The 20,405-nt window shown below is 42.0% G+C and overlaps 1 protein-coding gene across 3 annotated transcripts in view; it reads left to right on the top strand.

The window, feature by feature from the left end:
* ADAMTSL3 (ADAMTS like 3) overlaps positions 1–20,405 on the top strand; it is a 357,500-nt gene that overhangs the window by 138,239 nt on the left and 198,856 nt on the right. For all 3 annotated transcript variants that reach the window (XM_021098873.1, XM_021098874.1, XM_021098875.1), the window contains exons 5-6: positions 1,426–1,471; positions 13,227–13,463. In XM_021098873.1, coding sequence (XP_020954532.1) covers positions 1,426–1,471; positions 13,227–13,463 — 283 coding nt within the window. The remainder of the gene's footprint in view (positions 1–1,425; positions 1,472–13,226; positions 13,464–20,405) is intronic.

Raw genomic sequence — 20,405 nt, 5'->3', positions numbered from 1 at the left:
AGGATTCTGAAACCTGTACTTGTAGGAGTGTGTGACTTCAGACCCTACAGTATTGGTATCCTAAGAAAGTCACCCCAACACTACATTTGTAATTCATTTATGTAAAAAAAATTTTAGTATAGTTGATTTACAGTGTTCTGTCCATTTCTGCTGTACAGCAAAGTGACCCAGCTATCTATCGTTTTTCTCACATTATCCTCCATCATGTTCCATCACAAGTGACTGAATATAGTTCCCTGTGCTAGACAGAAGGATCTCATTGCTTATCCACTCCAAATGCAATAGTTTGTATCTACTAACCCCAAACTCCCAGTCCATCCCACTCCCTCCCCCAACACTATTTTTGTGGCATCCATTGAGTAAGCCCAGTGGCGGAAATAAAATATCAGCATTTCCTCAAGCAAATTTTTAACAGAGAACAGTTATACTGATTAAAGAGAGAGGTCAGGAGTTCCCATTGTGGTGCAGTGGAAACAAATCCGACTGAACCATGAGGTTGCGGGTTCAATCCCTGGCCTCGCTCAGTGGGTTAAGGATCTGGCGTTGCCATGAGCTGTGGTGTAGGTAGCAGATTCGACTCAGATCTGGCATTGCTGTGGCTGTGGTGTAGACCAGCAGCTGTAGCTCCGATTAGACCCCTAGCCTGGGAACCTCCATGTGCTGCCAGTGCGGCCCTAAAAAGGACAAAAGACAAAAAAAAAAAAAAGAGAGAGAGAGAGAGAGAGGTCATGGAGGGCCCAGCTAACTTGGGTGACCTCAGTAAGTGAGGAAGAGAAATTCTCTTACAGGGATGTACGATACATATACTCCTGTCCATAGCTTTCCCTTCTTTTTCACAGAAAAAAATAATAAACATATGCACACATTACACACATACACACAAACTATGCATTAATTTCGGTGATTATATGGACCGTGGGGTAAAAACTGTCCTTAAATATTACATTGATTCACCTAAAGAATTCACTCTCTATTTAGATAGGTTGGAAGGAGGGATAAATTATGAGTTCGGGACTAACAGACACACAGTACTAGTTATAAAATAGATAATCAACAGGACCTGCTAGATAGCACAGTGAACTCTACTCACTATTGCATAATAACCAATATGGGAAAAGAATCTAAAAAAGAGTAGATATATGTGTGTGTATAACTGAATCACTTTGCCGGACACCTGAAATTAACTCATTGTAAATCAGTTATACTCCAGTATAAAATAAAGACTAAAATTAAAAAATTCACTTTTTATTTAAATAAAGTGACATTTCCATGCGACTTTTTGGCCTCCTGATCCTTGAAAGTTTTTTCTTAGAATTTAAACATTGAATCTTTGAGGTAATAAAAGTTTTACCAGTGCCTTGTTTTCACTTTTTAATTTTTCTGCTTGCAACTTCCCTGAAATCTTTATTATCTTTTTTCCCCCAGGAATTGTGAAGGGCAGAATATTCGATACAAGACATGCAGCAATCATGTAAGTTTTATAATATAATATATATATATATATAATGCAACAAAATATGTTCGTGTTGTAAATTATAGCTTTATATGTACCATAAAGTTATTGGCCTCATGGTACTCTTTGTGGAAATTTTGAATATTTGTTTAATTGACCACAGGTTTTGTATATCTCATACCTTCCATTTATAAGATCTTTTTAGGTCACTTCTCATTACGATCTAATTTGGTAAGCAGTTAATTTCTGAATTCATAGAAACAACACCTAATACCTATAAATGCCTTTGAAGCTCAAGTGGTCTATTACAGTATCTCACCTGACTTTCACATCTGTCTCCAAGATATCAGCACATGAGATGTGGTTATTCGCTTTTTTGAGGGAGGTGAAATTATTTTCCAAAGGCTCCATGGGAAGAGTAGAGACTTGAACTTGTGTAGCGCTGTTTCTCCTCCTCCAAACCACGTGTTAGCCCCCTGCAAAATGTGTTAAAGAATACTATAGGTGACTCAAGAAAATCGCACCTAAGGAGGGGTTTATAAACTTTACTCTTATCCTGCACTGCTCAACACAAACAAAAACCAAACTTCAAATACGCATATAAAATAAATGCCGGAAAGAACCAATCCTGTTTTCCCCACAAAACATATCCTTTGTTGGTGATGTATATCTGAATCAAAATAACAGTTCTTAAAAGGAAATTCTGGGGAGTTCCTGTCATGGCTTAGTGGTAACGAACCTAACTAGTATCCATGAGGATGTGGGTTCAATCCCTGGCCTTGCTCAGTGGCTTAAGGATTTAACATTGCCCTGAGCTGTGGTGTAGGTCACAGGCACTGCTCAGATCTGGGGTTGCTGTGGCTGTGGTGTAGGCCAGCAGCTGCAGCTCCAATTCAACCCCTAGCCTTCAAGCTTCCATATGCTGTGGGTGCAGCCCTTAAAAAAAAAAAAAAGGAACTTGTGAAAATCTGAGATCTAAGTGAGATTTCAGATTTTTTTCTTTAGATTTAAATGGAATTGATTTCATTTATTTTAAATCAACCAATTATTAACTGATCACTAAACTAAAACAGACTAGAGATCTGTTCAGAAATACCGCCAAACAAACAAGTAACAACAAACAGCAACAACAAACCCTGGGGAGGAGAGAGAATCTGATTTCCAGAGTTTCCATGATACTTAAAATATCCAATTCTCAGCAAATACGTTGTGAGACATGCAGAAAAACAAGAAAGTATTGCCCATCCATAGGAAAAAAAAATCAATATCGTCTCATTAAAAATCCATTTTCTTAATTAGCTATAACTCACTGAATTTAAATGTTGCACTTGGTGGAGCGCTGTCCCTTCCTCTTCCTTCTCTGTCCTGGGTAAGCATCTCTGTTCTCCTGACCCAAACTTTTCCTCAGTGGGCAGCCCCAAGCTGTAAACTTGGGGAGTGGAGAGTAGGCAGTGTTAGCAAGACCTTTGGTCTGTGGAACGCAAACCATGTTTTCATCTGTTTTTACCAGTGATGAAGCAGAAATGTTTATTCCTCAAACTTGGGTGGAAAAAAATGGGTGCTTTTTTTTTTTTTTTTTCAGGGCCGCATCCATGGCATAGGGAAGTTGCCAGGCTAGGGGTTGAATCGGAGCTGCAGCTGCCAGTCTACACCACAACCACAGCAATACCAGATCCGAGCCGCGTCTGCAATCTACACCACAGCTTATGGCAATGCAGGACCCTTAACCCATTGAGTGGGGCCAGGGATCAAACCCGCATCCTCATGGATACTAGTAGGATTCGTTAGCACTGAGCCACAAGGGGAACTCCAAAATGGGTGCTTATTTATTGGGCATTCAAAATCCAAAATCATCCAACCCTAAGGTAGCTAGGTTTGTGTCCACTATGTCCCAGGAGGGATTTGGGGAGAAAGAGCAAGTAGGTTTCATACGTCCTATGACAGGATGGACGTGGGGGAATGGAGATACACAGGTGTGCGTGGGGACGCGAGTGAGTGAGCTGGAAGCTCAGGTGGGGGTGAAGGATGGAGACTGACCTGAGCAGAGGCAGAGGCCAGCATTCGTGTCTAGCATTCCTTACTAAACTAGCACATCAGTGCATTAGCAGCCTGAGGGTGTTACACACAAGGCTTTTAGATTTATTTCCTTTTGCCTGAGTGTGTTTTATATTTTAATTGCTGCTATAACACATAACCAGAAACGTGGCTTAAAGCAACACACATTTATTACCTTAAGAGTTTTGGAGGATAGATGTCTGATACAAGTCTCAGTAGGCTAAAATTAAGGTGCCAGCAGGCTGCATTCCTTTTGGAGTCTCTTGAGAACTGTCTGTTTCCCTGGCTTTTCCAGCTTCTAGAGGCTGCCCACATTCCTTAGCTTGTGGCCCTGTTTTCCGTCTTTAAAGCCAGCAACATTACATCTCTCTGTCATTTTTCTGTAGTCACATCTGCCTGTGATCACAGCTGCAAGGTTCACCCATTTGGATAATCCAGGATAATTTTTCCATCTCAGGGTCCTTAACCTTAGTCAAAGAATGCTTTGTGCAAAGGTGTTTTTGCTATATAAGGTAACCCATTCCCAGGTTCTGAGGGTTGTGTTGCGAACGCTTTGGAGAAGATGTGTTATTCTGATTAACACATTAGGACAGCTCATCTTCCCAGATACATTGGCCTGGCATATTCCTTGCAGTCATTTCAGAATAAGTTTCACAGCCAAATGTTATCTAGAAACACTCTGTGAAGCTGTCTAGGGGAATTCATTTTCAAAGCCCAGCTCAAGATACTACATTCTGAGATTTCATTCTATAGTTTCTCTCTCTCTCTGTGTGTGTGTGTGTGTGTGTGTGTGTGTGAGAGAGAGAGAGAGAGAGAGAGAGAGAGAGAGAGAGACTCTGCTCTAGCCGATTCCCAAAAAGACATCTCTTTCCAACACAGGTATTGTAAGGGTCTAGGAGTATTGTGTTATACAGAGTAGAGATAAAATGCGATCTGCTAAAATGGGTGTGTATTCATTGCAATGGTTAAAACTTTGGTGTGCTTGAGTGAAAAGCTGATGTTCCTGAGGCTCTGAGGGTCTTGGGAGTGCCTGTGGTCTCTAACTGAGGAATCCTCAGAGGATTCTGCAGAAACCTTTTCTAGGCTGGTGAAAAATAGATGTGTAGGAGATGGGAACCAGAGGGAGGACAGCACTGTAAATGTTGCCCTTTTCTACAGCTCCTAAGAGCGATTTCATAAGATTGTGACATTACTTTCTAAGCTTGCTATTGCAAACTCAGCGTTTCCCATGAAATTCCTTAAAAAGGGAATAAGGGAGCATTATGGCAAGTTTTTCACAACTGTAATGTTCAGGGCCCCCCTCCATCTCCATGTGCCAAGCATCTGCAGCTGTGATGCTCAAGCCCTGTGGTAGACCAGTCGTGGATAAATGCATCCCCAGCTGCAATGTCGATGATCTCTCAGAAGTCTGTTCCTATACAGGAGTGATTACACTGGTACATTCCTGGGAATTTAACATAGAAACGTTGCAAGGGTGTCAAGTGGATGTAACCACAGTGAACTCAGGGTACCAGTATGGCCACATCTTGGTTTTTCTTTCATATTCTTTCTGTTGAGCTGCTTCCTGCTTTCCTAATTAGGGATTTAGAATAACCCTCTTGAAATCTCCATCTCTCTATCACCCCAAATAGCCCAGAGAGCAGGAGTGGGAACTGTTCTTCAGCCCACCTCAAGTGGAGAGAGAGCTGAGTCATGAGCCCTGCTCTTGCTCCAGTGTCCTCATTGAAGATGGGCCATGCTAGTTCAATCAATAGCCAGTGGCTTCCCTTTCCCTGGGGATGGGGCTCGTCACTCATTCTTTGGAAGGAAGCTCCCTTTAGTGATTCCCAGGTCAGATGCTCTTTAGCGGGAAGCTTGCTTCATGATTCCAAGACGCCCACACCTCTACTCCTGGGAGCCCGAGTGCCCCCTCTGATGGGACTGCAAGATCTTCTGTTCCCATCCAAGCGATGTCACCATCAATGGCCACACATAGGGAAGTGTGCTGTGTGGAGAAGCAGAAGCCACTGCCCCGTGAGCTCTGGAGACCCGACCTTCGATCCTGTTCCCGAGGTTGCCAATCCTTCTGTTGCTCCACCTGATTATTTGAAGGCTCAGGCTCACAGCCTCAGGACCATGGCGGTTGTTATATGTGTACCAGATTTCTAAATTCTAACCAAAGTTAATAATAACAATCATAGCAACAGTAACAATAGCTCACACTTACTAAGTACTTCCTAAATGCTGGGCATTGTTCTGAGTGCCTTTTCATAAAATAAACAAATTTTATCCTCATAATATCCCTCCAAAGTAGGTGTTATTTTTAACTCCGTTTTTACAGAGAAGGAAATTTAGGTAACCTGTGACACGGTCACAGAGCTGAATTTAATCCCCAGCAGTCAGGTTCCAGGCTTCTCAGAAATGTGCGCTCTTGGGGTTCTCATGTGGCACAGCGGATTAAGGATCTGGCATTGTCACTGTGGTGGCGGCTTGGATCGCTGCTGTGAATCAGGTTCAATCCCTGGCCTGGGAACTTCCACAGGTCGTAGGCACGGCCAATCAATCAATCAATTAATCAAATTAGACTTTCTCGTTAAAAAAGAAAGGAAGGAAGGAAGGAAGAAAAGAAAAAGGAATCAGCCTCCTCAGTTCAGCAGCTCTCCCTGGCTTCATTCTGTCAGAGGAGATGGGAGCTTTGGGCTGAAGAGCCAGTGAGATTAGGGGAACAGAACATGCTTGTGTTTGGTTCTTGGGCCCCAGCTAACTGCCATCCATAGGCATGATCCTTTGAGCAGCACTGAGCGTGGACTCTAACAGCCAGGGCTGGGCCCCTGGGGCCTCAGGAATGAATTCTCCTTATCAGGGATACATAGAGCAAGTGGAGAAGTTCCAAGGGCAGTGAGGCATGTCAGCAAGGAGGCCCACTACCTGAATTCACTGGCTCCAGGTATCTTTTCATGCCAGGGTTTATGGGATTAATAGATGCAGACTCTTGCCTTTGGAATGGATGAGCTGTGAGATCCTGCTGTGTGGCACTGGGAACGATGTCTAGTCTCTTATGAGGGCGCCTGATAATGTGCAAAAATAGAATGTGTACATGTATGTGTGACTGGGTCACCATGCTGGACAGTAGAAAAAATGTATTGGGGAAATAACAGTTAAAAAAATAAATACATAAAGAATCAGAAAAAAAATAAGTATGTCATAATTTAGTAAGAGTGCTTCTGTAACATGAGCACATTTTTATATGAACGCAGAGGGAGGCATGATGAATGCAGCACAGCGGGCTCCCTGGGCTTCTTGACAGCTTTCCAGCAAAGATGACATTTGTTGTGACCCTGGAAAGATCCTTCACACCCTAGATCCTATGGATGGCTGATTTCTGACAGTTTTCTCTTAGAGGTGTTCTATTTTTTTTTTTTTTTCCTCTCCATTGCCACTGCTCCCTCTCTGGGCAAGAGCCACTTCCTCTCATATTTGTCTCCAAAACTCCAGTGCTTCCTATCATACTGACCCTCTTAAAAGGCTGCCTGTTCTATCCATTTTCTGTGCCACTCACCCCTGTGGATCCTTATCACTTTTTTTTTTTAATTTTCCCACTGTACAGCAAGGGGGTCAGGTTATCCTTAGATGTATACATTGCAGTTACAGTTTTTTCCCCCACCCTTTCTTCTGTTGCGACATGAGTATCTAGACATAGTTCTCAATGCTATTCAGCAGGATCTCCTTGTAAATCTATTCTAGGTTGTGTCTGATAAGCCCAAGCTCCCGATCCCTCCCACTCCCTCCCCCTCCCATCAGGCAACCACAAGTCTCTTCTCCAAGTCCATGGTTTTCTTTTCTGAGGAGATGTTCATTTGTGCTGGATATTAGATTCCAGTTATAAGTGATATCATATGGTATTTGTCTTTGTCTTTCTGACTCATTTCACTCAGTATGAGATTCTCTAGTTCCATCCATGTTGCTGCAAATGGCATGATGTCGAACAGTTTGGAGATACCTTAGAAATCTATACATAGAACTTCCATATGACCCTGCAATCCCACTCTTGGGCATCTATCCGGACAAAGCTCTACTTAAAAGAGACACATGCACCCGCATGTTCATTGCAGCACTATTCACAATAGCCAGGACATGGAAACAACCCAAATGTCCATCGACAGATGACTGGATTCGGAAGATGTGGTATATATACACAATGGAATACTGCTCAGCCTTATCACTTTTAATTGCCCTCCTTTGCATTCCGGGACCTCCAGAAGTTGGTCAGATTTATCTCTTATTTAGCTCACCACTTCCAATCTTGCTGAATAAGGCTGCGCCTTATAGACACTGAAGTTGTTTCTGCTGTTTCTCTTCTGCAGGCGTTGTTTCTCCTATCTTGTCCTCTTCACCTCACACCATCCTTTAAATCCCTTCTGTCGTGTTACTTTTTCATGATGCATCATTTGCTTACTCTAGCTTGTAATGTCCATCTACAAAAATCTATTTTATGCTAGAAGTTTTGGCATTTGTTATGTAAAAGGATCACGAAATTTAACGCATACTACAACATGGATAAGAAGACCAAATAAAATGTTCCAATTTGCTTATAAAAAAATTGTATTTCTCCCAAGTCCCCACTCACTGGTTATCTGGAGGGGGGGGAATTAAATATCTAATCCAAATTAAAGCTCGGTGCAGTCCTATTATATAAATCATCTCTTAGGCAATGGTCTGCCTCCTGCACAAAAATACTCGGTTTATTAGATAATCTCCCGTCTTGGTTTCTGTCCCTGAGTGGTCCATGAGAATGGTTTCTGTTTTCTCATGGCTTTAGGGAGGAAAGGAGACCCTTGCCTTCCAAATGGTCCTTGAATCGGTGGGTGCTGGTTGTTATCTGCTGTGCTTATTCCCTTCCCCCACCCCTTCCCTACCATCATCTCTTCCCTCCCTCCTCCTCCTAACCCCTCTCCTCCTTCTTTTTTTTTTTTTTTTTTTTTTTTTTTTTTTTTTTTTTTTTGTTGTTGTTGCTATTTCTTGGGCCGCTCCCGCGGCATATGGAGGTTCCCAGGCTAGGGGTTGAATCGGAGCTGTAGCCACCGGCCTACGCCAGAGCCACAGCAACTCGGAATCCGAGCCGCGTCTGCAACCTACACCACAGCTCACGGCAACGCCGGATCGTTAACCCACTGAGCGAGGGCAGGGACCGAACCCGCAACCTCATGGTTCCTAGTCGGATTCGTTAACCACTGCGCCACAACGGGAACTCCATCCCTCTCCTCCTTCTTCTTCTTTTCTGTGCCTCCGAGGCCGCCCACCTCCTCCTGACTGATTCACGTCTTCCTGCTCTAGGATCTATTCCTTCCTTATTAGGTTTAGTCTTTCCTTATTAACTCCATTCATTCAATTTTGAATTTAACTCTTGGATAACAGTTTTATTTCCTTCCTTGCAAAGTCCTACTGTGAGTCTACAAATACCAACCATAACCCACTGCTTCCATGTATTCCATGCACACAGAGGCTACACGTCCAATAATATAACAAGCTCCCTAGGTGATTGGTGGATTATATTCTTCTTTTGTGTTCCTCCTAGCACATAACCCAGGCAAAACCCATAATGTATATTTAATAAATAAGTGCTGTCTTGAACTTAACTGATGTGAAGAAATGTTTCTCAGGAAAAAGAAAGCAGAAGGATGTTTGGCATCCAAGCTTCCTAAATGTCAACTAAATTTTAGACACAAGAATCCTTAGATTGTCCTGAGCCAGGGCAGGGGACCCAGCTGCACCAGACTAGACAGGCTTAGTATTGACACTGGAAGGGTGCCATGTAAATGAAAGCATTTAATATAAGTAGTCAGTTCCCCCAAGATTACCAAAAAGCAGTATCATATCATGGAATGCTTGTGACTTGGGGGATCAGTCTTGGCGCCATCATATTCTAGATGTGTGTCTTTGGGATAGTGACTGAAGACTTTCTGGATCACAGTTTTCTCCATTTACAAAAATGAGGGTAGGAGTTCCTGTTGTGGCTCAGGGGCTTAGTGTCTGTGAGGATGCAGGTTCAATCCCTGGCCTTGCTCAGTGGGTTAAGGATCTGGAGTTGCCACAAGCTGAGGCAAAGGAGGCTTGGATTCTGTGTTGCTGTGCCTGTGGTGGAGGCCGGCAGCTGCAGCTCAGATTCGACCCCTGGCCTGGGAACTGCAGGTGCAGTCCCCAAAAGAAGAAGAAATTTAAAAAAAATGAAGGTAATGATAATCCTGACCTATCTAACTCACTACTCAGAGGGTGGTGGTGAAGAGAGAGTGTCAGTAATATTTCCTGGTAAACCAGTAAGCATTGTCCAGATGTAAGGCTGTCTTAATCAGGCATCATCATGTGGTAGTAACAGAAGCCCACTCAAATTAGCTCAAGAAAAATGAGATTCACTGGATGGATGGGTGAATATTTGGTGGAATTTAGACATAAGCACATCTTGAAGGCCTGGACCCAGGAGTCAGAAAGTGAAGCCCAGTTATTTCAGTTGAAACCCATGGTTTATCCTCGCACCTTCCTTCACATGTAATTCATTCTTCTTTGCTGTGGGAACTGGCTTGCTTTGCTTCAACATGCATCACATAAAAGAAATGGTTTGGGAGTTCCCATTGGGGCTCCATGGTAATGATCCTGCCTAGTGTCTGTGAGGATGCTGGTTTAACCCCTGGCCTCACTCAGTGGGTTAAGAATCTGGTGTTTCTGTGAGCTGTGGTGTAGATCACAGACTCAGCTCAAGAGAGGCGGTGCTGTGGCTGTGGCGTAGGCACCCGTAGCCTGGGAACCTCCATATGGCACAGGTGTGGTGGTAAAGCGAGAGAGAGAGAGAGAGAGAGAGAGAGAGAGAGAGAGAGAGAGAGAGAGAGAGAGAGAGAGAGAGAAAAGGAAGGAGGGAAGGAAGGAAGGAAGGAAGGAAGGAAGGAAGGAAGGAAGGAAGGAAAGAAGGAAAGAAAGAAAGAAAGAAAGAAAGAAAGAAAGAAAGAAAGAAAGAAAGAAAGAAAGAAAGAAAGAAAGAAAGAAAGAAAGAAAGAAAGGGAAAGAAATTGCTAGCCCAGCCCAGACTGACATGAGTTCTCAGCTCTAGCTCTCTTGTTACAGTTCCAGATTCCTGGGAAAGACTGACCTGGTGTGGACCAGATGTTTGCCTCTGATCATCAGCTCTGGCCAAGGAGACTAGGTCACACCTGTAAATAAGGATATCCTTTCAGCAAGAACTCAGTGTAGGCTGGCCTCCTAGACTGTGTTCTGTTGATTAACCATATTTGGCTTTGTGAAACTTCACTCGTTTACGGGGTTTAAGACAGTCATGAATCCGAGAGTAATTTCCCAGAGTATGCTTGGACACTAAGTGAGCCTAATGCTCAGGGAAGTTGTATTTACCCTGCTCCCTTATACTCTCTGCTTTGGGTTTCAAAGAGTCAGATAGAGAGAGAATTGGCCGTGGTTGAGGGAAAAGGAGGTGATATAATTTTATCTCTAATGATCTTCTCTATGGCCAGATGGAAAACACAGTCCTTATTCCAGGAAAGAAAGGTCATCCAATTTCATTCTTCTTCAGTTTGATTCTTTCTTCCATAAGTGTGACCGTGGTGAAAGGTTAATCTTGCTAAAACAAAGACAAATGTGGATGCAATATCGATTTTGGAATGATTCACATCAAAGTAATACAACTAATTCTGGGAAAAAGGGTTATTTATTAATTACATTTTGTCTATTCCCTACGTACTTCCTAAAAGGATCTGAGACACTTTTTAAAGGCCAGAAGCATAAACACGGTAAAGTACAAAAGTCACGCAGCAAAAAGGAGATAAATAGAAGAAATTATATTTTAAAATTCTGGCCGATAATTTGTTAATGATTAGTTGCAGAAAAATAAAGTTAGATTTCTACCTTTCCCCATAGATCAAAATAAATTCCAAACGTAATAGTTAAATGTAATTGCCAAACTATAAAGAAACTAGCAAAATACATTTAACTATTTTTATGTTTTCAGGGAAGAGTAGGATAAGCATTTCTCAGCTCATTAGTAAAGAAAAGAAACCTTAAAAGGAAATATGAATAAAGGTGACTGTATAAAATTGTAAAACTTCTTGACTTTGCAAAGCACCAAGAGCAAAATTAAAAGGTGAAAATATTTTTAATACAAATGACAAAGAGTTGATGACTAAATTATGAAATTTAATAGTTTTATCTGTCAAGAATAATGATAACAAAAACATCTTAGTGGACAAATGAAGGACAGAAAAGAAATTTTTGAAAAATTAATACAAAAAGCAAATATACATGAAAATATATTAAACCTATTTAGTAAAAAGGAAATGCAAATTCAAAGAATGAAATTCTGTTTAACACTTATGATTGGAAAAAAAATGTATAAAATTATAATATCCATACTGAGAAAAGGTAATGAAACTTATGTAGCCTGATGATTATAATAAAACCTTCCTGGAGGGCAAATGACGATATTTTGAAAAGTTAGTGAAGTTTTTTTTTTTTCCTCAGAGGTTTTGTTTCCAGAAATTTGTCCTTGGGAGATAATCAAAAATTTGTGCAAAGTTTTATATATAAGAGTCTTTGTAGTCTTTGTTATCCTTCCCCCTGCTCTCTCAGGCTGTCCCTGTGGCATGTGAAAGTTCCCAGGCCAGGACTGAACTTGTGACACAGCAGTGACCTGAGCCGATGCACTGACAGCATGGGTCCCTAACCTAATACACCATAAGAACTCCTATTTATTCTTTTTTTCAAGTGGAAACCATTCCCCTGATTTTTACAATGACTGTTTCTTACTTTTGTGATAAAAAAAAATTGTATTGCCTTTCTGTATCTGTTTTAATTGGGAAGTTTGTATACAGTTAATTCATTCCCATTAATTAGGAAGTTTATGTTCAATTTTGAATAGTGAAGTAACATTTTTGTCATTCAGCATCTTGCTTTGGAAATATCTGATTGGATTGATTAGTAATTAAGTCGAAAAGATCCTTGAGTCATCAAGATGTGTACAAATACTTTTCATTATTAATATGAGAGCTCCTCGGGGTGTTCACTTGGAATCTATTTGCTTTTGTTGAAGACAGAATTTGAAAAAGCTCTGTTACCTCTCCCCACCCTAGAGCTAGTTGAGGGCAGGCACTGGGTACCAGTAAAGAGTGATGACTGGGGACCTGACCACAAGGGGGGGAAAGGCAGTGGACTAAACAACAGCAATAACAAAAATAATGAAACAGACACGAGTTTCCACATAGCACAGCAGTTTGGGGCCAGTTAAAATAACAGCCAATAATCCTGGGCTTGGCTCATAAAGATGATAATTAATCTTCCCTATGAAGACCTTGGGTCACCTGGGAAAATGAAAATCATTCCATTTTTCTTGTTTCCAAAAGGAGGTTGTGTAAGGCATTTGAAAACTTATATACAAGATGGTTAAACTCAAGCAAAATTTGGCATTTAAATACAATAAGCTTTAATGGTCTGGAAAAAATTACCTGGGCAGAAGAGTAATCAGAATACATGAAGTGATCTCTTCCATTATCACAGAAGTCGCAATAGAATTCCACAGCTATCGATTCATTTTTGAAGTTAAACACAAAAAAGTGAAGGAATGAAGTGACTTTCAGCGGAGAAGCAAGGGAGGTCTGCTCTCATGGGACACTGGTAAGCTTGTTCAGCCTTCCGCTGGCCCATCCCACTGGGTGATGTGCCCGTGGCCCTTTTTCTCTGCCTGCAGGACTGCCCTCCGGATGCAGAGGACTTCCGAGCCCAGCAGTGTTCAGCCTACAATGATGTCCAGTATCAGGGGCGTTACTATGAATGGCTTCCACGATACAATGATCCCACTGCCCCCTGCGCACTCAAGTGTCATGCAAAGGGACAAAACTTGGTCGTGGAGCTGGCACCCAAGGTACTGGATGGAACCCGTTGCAATACTGACTCCTTGGACATGTGTATCAGCGGCATTTGTCAGGTAAGCCACACCTGCTTCCTGGACCCCCAGTTCAAGGCCATGCCACAACCACTCTCAATAAAAATAATCTTATCCCTCTGTACTTTTGTTCACACAGATGAAGTGTGGTCTTTGATCATTTTAATGCAGAAAATATTTTAGGAAGATTCTTCGCCTTTAGATCATGTTTTAACTTATTTAAAATGGTGTCGGTTTTCCCCATGTAGAATCAAAAGATCACCGTGTATGACTTGTGGCTATTCTAGGTCAGTGGTTCTCCAGCTTGAAAGTACGTCAGAATCACCTGACAGACTTGTTCAAACAGAGCCTTCTGGGCCCCCGTCCCAGAGTTTGTGATCCTATTGGTCTGGGGGAGGCCCTGAAAATTTGCATTTTTCACAAGTTCCTGGGAGATGCTGAGGCTTCCTGGCCCAAGGATCCCACTTTGAGAACCTATCCTTTGGAAGGCTAATATTGATGGGTTCTCTGACCTCTCATTTAAATTAATTAATTCATGGTTTGGGGTTTTGGGGAGCAATGGCTTATTTACTAAATAACATGAATGCAGACTTTTCAGAGTGGACTTTGCAGGGCTGTGATGAGTGTGGCTGAGGTATAATAACCTCCCCCTGGCTTGGAATGGGTGTGAGGATTCAGGGGACTATGACAGGTTGCTGAGTCATTGTGGGGACAGGATAGCAGGGAAAGGCCAGGATTCCACCCCCCATTCCTCTGATCTCTGGAAAAAGACTTTAAACACAATGAATGTCTAGTGTTCCACGTTCATGGCAAAAATGGTGGTAACAACAGCAAAATGAAGCCAACCATCTACTAAGTGTCAGACACCACCAGGCATCTTTGACTTCACACACTCAGATGAACCCTGGTCTTGACTAGTTTCTCCTTCCTCTATCCCTTCAGCTAGAAATCAGTTTCCAGTTTCTAACCACGACTTTGGAGTCATTCTTGATTCTTCCCTTTCAATCCACACATCTAATCCATTGCCAGGTCCTGTCAATTCAAAGGCTTTTTTTTTTTTTTTGTCTTTTTGCCTTTTCTAGGGCTGCTCCCGCGGCATATGGAGGTTCTCAGGAGAGGGGTCCAGTCGGAGCTGTAGCCACCGGCCAACACCAGAGCCACAGCAACACGGGATCCGAGCCACATCTGCGACCTACACCACAGCTCACAGCAACGCTGGATCCTTAACCCACTGAGCATGGCCAGGGATCAAACCTGCACCCTCATGGTTCCTAGTCGGATTCGTTAACCACTGAGCCACGACGGGAACTCCTCAAAGCCTATTTTGAATCCACCATTTCTGTCTCCCCTGATTTCTTTCCTAGTTTAAGCCCCCATTAGATCTGACAAACTACAATAGGCTCCTGTCCTGATCTCCAGCTTGGGACGCTGTGCCCCTACGACTCACCCACACATAGCAGCCAAAGTGGTTGTCTTAAAACCTAAATCAGAGTTTGTTACTCCTCCCACAAAAATCCCTACACCCAGCCTCTTTGCTTACCTTTCCAGGCTCCCCCTGAACTCTTCTATTCCCTTCCCCACCTTTTTAAAAGAGAGACTGCATTTTTTAAGTTCAGAGCAAAATTGAATGGAAGGTACTGAGATTTCCTATACAGAGCCTGCCCCTGAATATGGACAGCTTCCATCAGTTTCAACAATCCCCACCAGAGTGGTGCCTTTATCACAACTGATGAACCTACATTGACCCAACATAATTGCCCAAACTCTATAGTTTACATTAGGGTCCATCCACTCTTGGAGTTGGATATTCCATGGATTTGGGCAAAAGAATAATGATCCATATCTATCATTTTGGTATCATACAGAGTCTTTTCACTGCCCTAAATATCCTCTATGTTCTGTCTACTCATCTCTCCCACTCTTAACCCCTGGCAACCATTGATCTTTTAACGTCCTCCATAGTGTTGTGTTTTCCAGAATCGTTGGAATCATACAAGTGTGTTGGCTTTTCAGATTGGCTTCTTTTACTTAGTAATATGCACTTAAATTTTCTCTTTTTATGAATTGATAACTCATTTCTTTTTGGCCCCAAATAACACTCTATGGTCAGGATGTGCTGCATTTTATTTATCCATTCACCTTACTGACGGACATCTTGGTTGCTTCCAAGTTTCTCTAAACCTCCACCTGTGAGTGTTTGTATGGACACAAGTTTTCAACACAGTTGGGTAAATATTGAGGAGTGTGATTGCTGTATCATGGTAAGAATAGGTTTAGTTTTGTAAGAAAGTCTCAAACTGTCTTCCACATTGACTGCATTTTGCATTCCCTCCGACGATGAATGAAAGGAACTGTTGCTCCACATCATCACCAGCATTTGGTGTTGTCATTGTTCCATATTTTGGTCATTCAAATAGGTGTGTAGTGGTATCATGTTGTTTTAATTTGCAGCTCCCTAATGAGGTGATATCAAGCATCTCTTTTCATCTGCATATTTATCACATATATCTCTTCTTTGATGAGGTGTCTGTTCAGGTCTTTTGCCCATTTTTTTAACTGGTTTACTTTCTTATTGTTAAGGGTTATTGATATATTTTAGATAACTGTCCTTTATCAGATGTGTGTTTTTTGCAAATATTTTCTCCCAGTGTGAATCGTCTTCTTATTCTCTTGAAACAGTGTCTTTTGCAGAGCACAGGCTTTTAATTTTAATGAAATCCACCTTATCAATAATTCCTTCCAGTGATGTGTTCAGTGTTGTACCTAAAGTCATCACCATAGCCAGGGTCACCTAGATTTTCTTCTACGTGATCATCTAAGAGTTTTAGAGTTTTGTGTTTTACACTTAGGTCTGTGATCCATTTTGAGTTAATTTTTGTGAAGGATGTAAGCCTGTGTCTAGATTTTTTTTTTATTTTTTGCATGTGGATGTGCAGTTCTAGCACCATTTGTTGAAAAGACTAGCTTTTTTCCATTGTATTGCCTTTGCTCCTTTGTCAAAGATCACTTGACCATATTCACGTGGATTGATTCCTGTGTTCTCTATTCTGTTCCATTGATCTCCATTGATCTCTTCATCTATTCTCTTTCTAGTACCATACCATCTTGATTACTTTGGCTTTGTAGTAAGGCAGAGCTAGTCCTCAGACACTGTTCTTCTCCTTCAGGGTTGCGTTAACTATTCTGGGTCTTTTCCCTCTTTATGTAAACTTTAAAATCTGTTTGTCAATATCCACAAAATAACTTTCTGGAATCAAGTTGGAAAGAGCTAACACCTTGACAATATTGAATCTCCCTATCCACAAAAGTGGCATGTCTCTCCATGTATGTAGCTCTTTGATTTTTTTTCCCCCTGCTGGATCTGTCCATTTCTGATAGAGGGGTATCGACATCTCCAACTATGCTATTGGATAAATAGTATTTGTCTATTTTCCCTTGCAGTTCTGTAGGTGCCTCATGTATTTTGACATTCTGATCTTAGGCCTCTACATGTTAAAGACTGTTATATCTTCTTGGAATATTGACATCTGTATCATTATGTAAATGCCCCTGATAATGGCCCTTGCTCTGGAGTCTACTCTGTTTGAAACTAATACACCTACTGATGCTTTATTTTTATTAATATTAGCATGATATGTCTTTCTCCATTCCTTTACTTTTAATCTGTATATGCCTTTATATTTAAAGTGAGTTTCCTCAAACAATAGATAGTTGGATCTTGTTTTTTGAAGTACCATGACATTCTGTGTTTTAATTGGTACATTTAGACTCATGCCATACCCAGAACCCCCATAATGCTTGGTCCTGTGGAAGACCCTCAGTTAAAAACTGGTTGAATAAATGAATCTTATCTACTTGCAAATGCAGAGGCTATTCCTATCTCTTGGTCTCTCTTTTATTTCTCTCTCAACTTCCAGTCTTGAGTTTTCTAGCTCTAGCTTGATATCCATTCTGAGAGATTTCACGAATTCCTCCACTTCATCATTGGAATTCCTCCAGTCCCCACTCCTCCTTCAGATGAACTAGTATTGTTTTTCCCAGATTCACTAGTTACTCTGTTATGTCTGTTCATTTGTGTTTGTGAGACCACAATTCTCAGTTACCTTCCTCAGTTCATACTGTAGTCATCGAGTGTATTTGCTTACATGACCTCCATGTCCTGGTACCTCTCTCCAGTCTCTCACATTTTACTCTTCTTTTCTCTCTCAGTTTTACCTTTTTACCCTAAGACTAGACTAGCCAATCTCTATTCCTTTCTCTCCCACTCTTAAACCATCTTATTTGATGTTTGCTGTTGATGAGTCTTCCCAAAGGTCAAAGTTGATTACTTCATTCTCATTCATATGCTGTCAGTGGTTTCCCTTTTTAATCACCAGTTGGCTTTGGGGCTCTTCCACTAAGTGATAGTAATAGCTATGATTTGTCACTGAAATTATGCTTTTTTTTTTTTGGTTTTCCAAGTTTTTCACAATGAGCCTACATTGCTTTCATAATGTAAAAGAATGGTTAGTAGAAACAATTTAGTTCGGTCTAAAGAGAAGCAGTGTGGATAGGGTAATGTTTTGACATTGAGATTTTGACAATTGAGGAGGAGTTACGTAAACCAGGATGATGAAGAGAGTCAAGCCAAAGTAGTAGTGCTGGTGAAGAGATGTAATTGTAGGTGTGTTTAGGGATCTATGATTCATTCTGTAGAACTGAGGTGAAACATCCCTGTGAGATCATGCTAGGAGTTCAGCCTCAGATTTAGGTGGAAACCAATCATGGACTTTTTTTCAAAGTTACAAGAGGAACCACTGTAGACTTTTATAAGAAATAGCTCAGTTGGGATTGTCTTTAGAAAAGTCACTGCACTGGCAATGTGTCCCTTTATTTGGGGAGGAGAGGGTCTGAGCACATAATAATAGGTCAATTTTGGACAGCAAGAAGCTAGAGTAAGGCAGTGGTAGGGTGACTGAAGAAAGGGAGACAGAGTCTAGAGATCGAAGAAGTAGATCTTTTAGGACTGGGTGTTTGATTGGATGTGGGGAGTGAGAGAAGGAAATTTAGAAGAATGTCTGAATTTCTGACATAAGTAGATGATGAAGCTCTTCACCAAGGTGGAAAATACTGGTTGGGGACCAAGTGTATGGGGGAAAGATGATGAGCTTGATGGGCCTGTGGATATCCAAGTTGATCTAGAGCTTAGGAGAGAATTCGAGGCTAGAAATGTAGATCTGGGGGTTGTCCCATGGTTAAGGCTAATGTATGTCCTTGGGACTCAATGAGAAGAGCAGATTCCCAAGGACAGAGTCCCAGCCCCATCATTTAAGGGCAAGTATAGAAAGAGGTCCCCACAATGGAGACTGAATAAAGCAATCATCTGTGTAGTAGAAAACTGGGAAAGACAGATATGGGTGGGTGAGTGTTTAAGAGGGAAGGTTAGCAGTGCCAGATACTTCAGAGACATCGAGAGGGAAAAGAACTGAAATACGCCTTCTTCTTTGGATCAAACAGACATGACTGATGCCCTCAGCTTGAGCAGCCTCAGTGACATGGTTGCAGTGGACACTGCTTAGGGACAGGATGGATTAGTTTCCTGTGGTTGCTTCCCATCTCTGAGCCTTGGTCTTTTCAGCCTTCACAAAGGAGCTGTTGGCCTCCTGTAAGTCCTGGTTTTAATTCATTCTTTCATGAACAGGATTCCAGAACCCAGCACAAGAGCTGTCACAGGGGAGGTCTACAGTCCACGCTGGTTCCCTTTCCCTAGTTTCTCCTTTGTGCTCACTGAACACAAGAACCCCCTTCTTCTTATTCATCATCTAAGGGGCACTGTTTACTCCAGTAGTTTCCTAGGTTTGAAGGGGATTGTAGGATAAAGGTAGTTTTCCACACTATATTAGTTCCTTTAGAAGGTGTGCTTCCTATCATGTTTTTGTTTTTTTATTTTATTTTTTTGCTTTTTAGGGCAGCACCTGTGGCATATGGAAGTTCTCAGGCTAGGGGTTGAATTGGAGCTGCAGCTGCTGCCTACGCCACAGCCACAGCAACACCAGATCTGAGCTGCATCTGTGACCTACACCACAGCTCATGGCAACGCCAGATCCTTAACCCATTGATTGAGGCCAGGGATCAGACCCACAATCTGATGGATACTAGTCAGGTTCTTTACCCCTGAGCCACAGTGGGTACTCCCTTATCATGTTTTTGTGATTTGAATGGCTAAGTGGAGTCTTTGGGCAGTCATAGGTGATACCTTGCTGAAAGTTGAGTGCTCTTCTGGCAAGGCTATTCAGGTAAACAGAACTGTGTGCACTTTTTCAGAAGTGACTCAGGAGTTCCAGCCGTGGTACAGCAGAAATGAATCCGACTAGGAACCATGAGGTTGTGGGTTCAGTCCCTGGCCTCACTCAGTGGGTTAAGGATCTGGTGTTGCCATGAGCTGTGGTGTAGGTCACAGATGGGTCTCGGATCCTGTGTTGCTGTGGCTGTGGTGTAGGCCAGCAGCTATAGCTCCCATTCAACCCCTAGTCTGGGAACCTCCATATGCTGAGGGTGCGGCCCTAAAAAGCAAAAAAAAAAAACAAAAAACAAAAAACAAAAAACGCGGGGTGGTGGGTAGAAGTGGCTCAGATGCTTCTCAGTTGAATGCATTATCTTTCCTTCAACAGGATAATGTTCCCATAAATTTCTTGTCCAACGTGGCTGGGGGCCATCCACAGTCGCTAGGATGAGAGAGAGTAAACCGTGTAATTCTCACTGATTGCCTTAGAATCAGTGAAGTGAGCCCCGACGTTTACTTGGCAGAGACTACAAATAACTTTTAAGTGTGTTTACAGTTTGCTCATTTACATGATCATGTCACCACCGGGCTCTGGGGAACACTGTTCCGTGAGCCTGAGCACAACAGACAGCAGGAGACAACTGTACTCACTGAATGCAATGTGCTTTTGCTTTGGAGGTCGGATATTGATCAGAAACAGGGCCTGGTTGGAACCAGATCTG

This window comes from Sus scrofa, chromosome 7, assembly GCF_000003025.6.
Source record: "Sus scrofa isolate TJ Tabasco breed Duroc chromosome 7, Sscrofa11.1, whole genome shotgun sequence".
Lineage (NCBI taxonomy): Eukaryota > Metazoa > Chordata > Mammalia > Artiodactyla > Suidae > Sus > Sus scrofa.
Note: the sequence above shows the minus strand (reverse complement) of the source record. Positions and strands in the feature narration are given on the sequence as shown.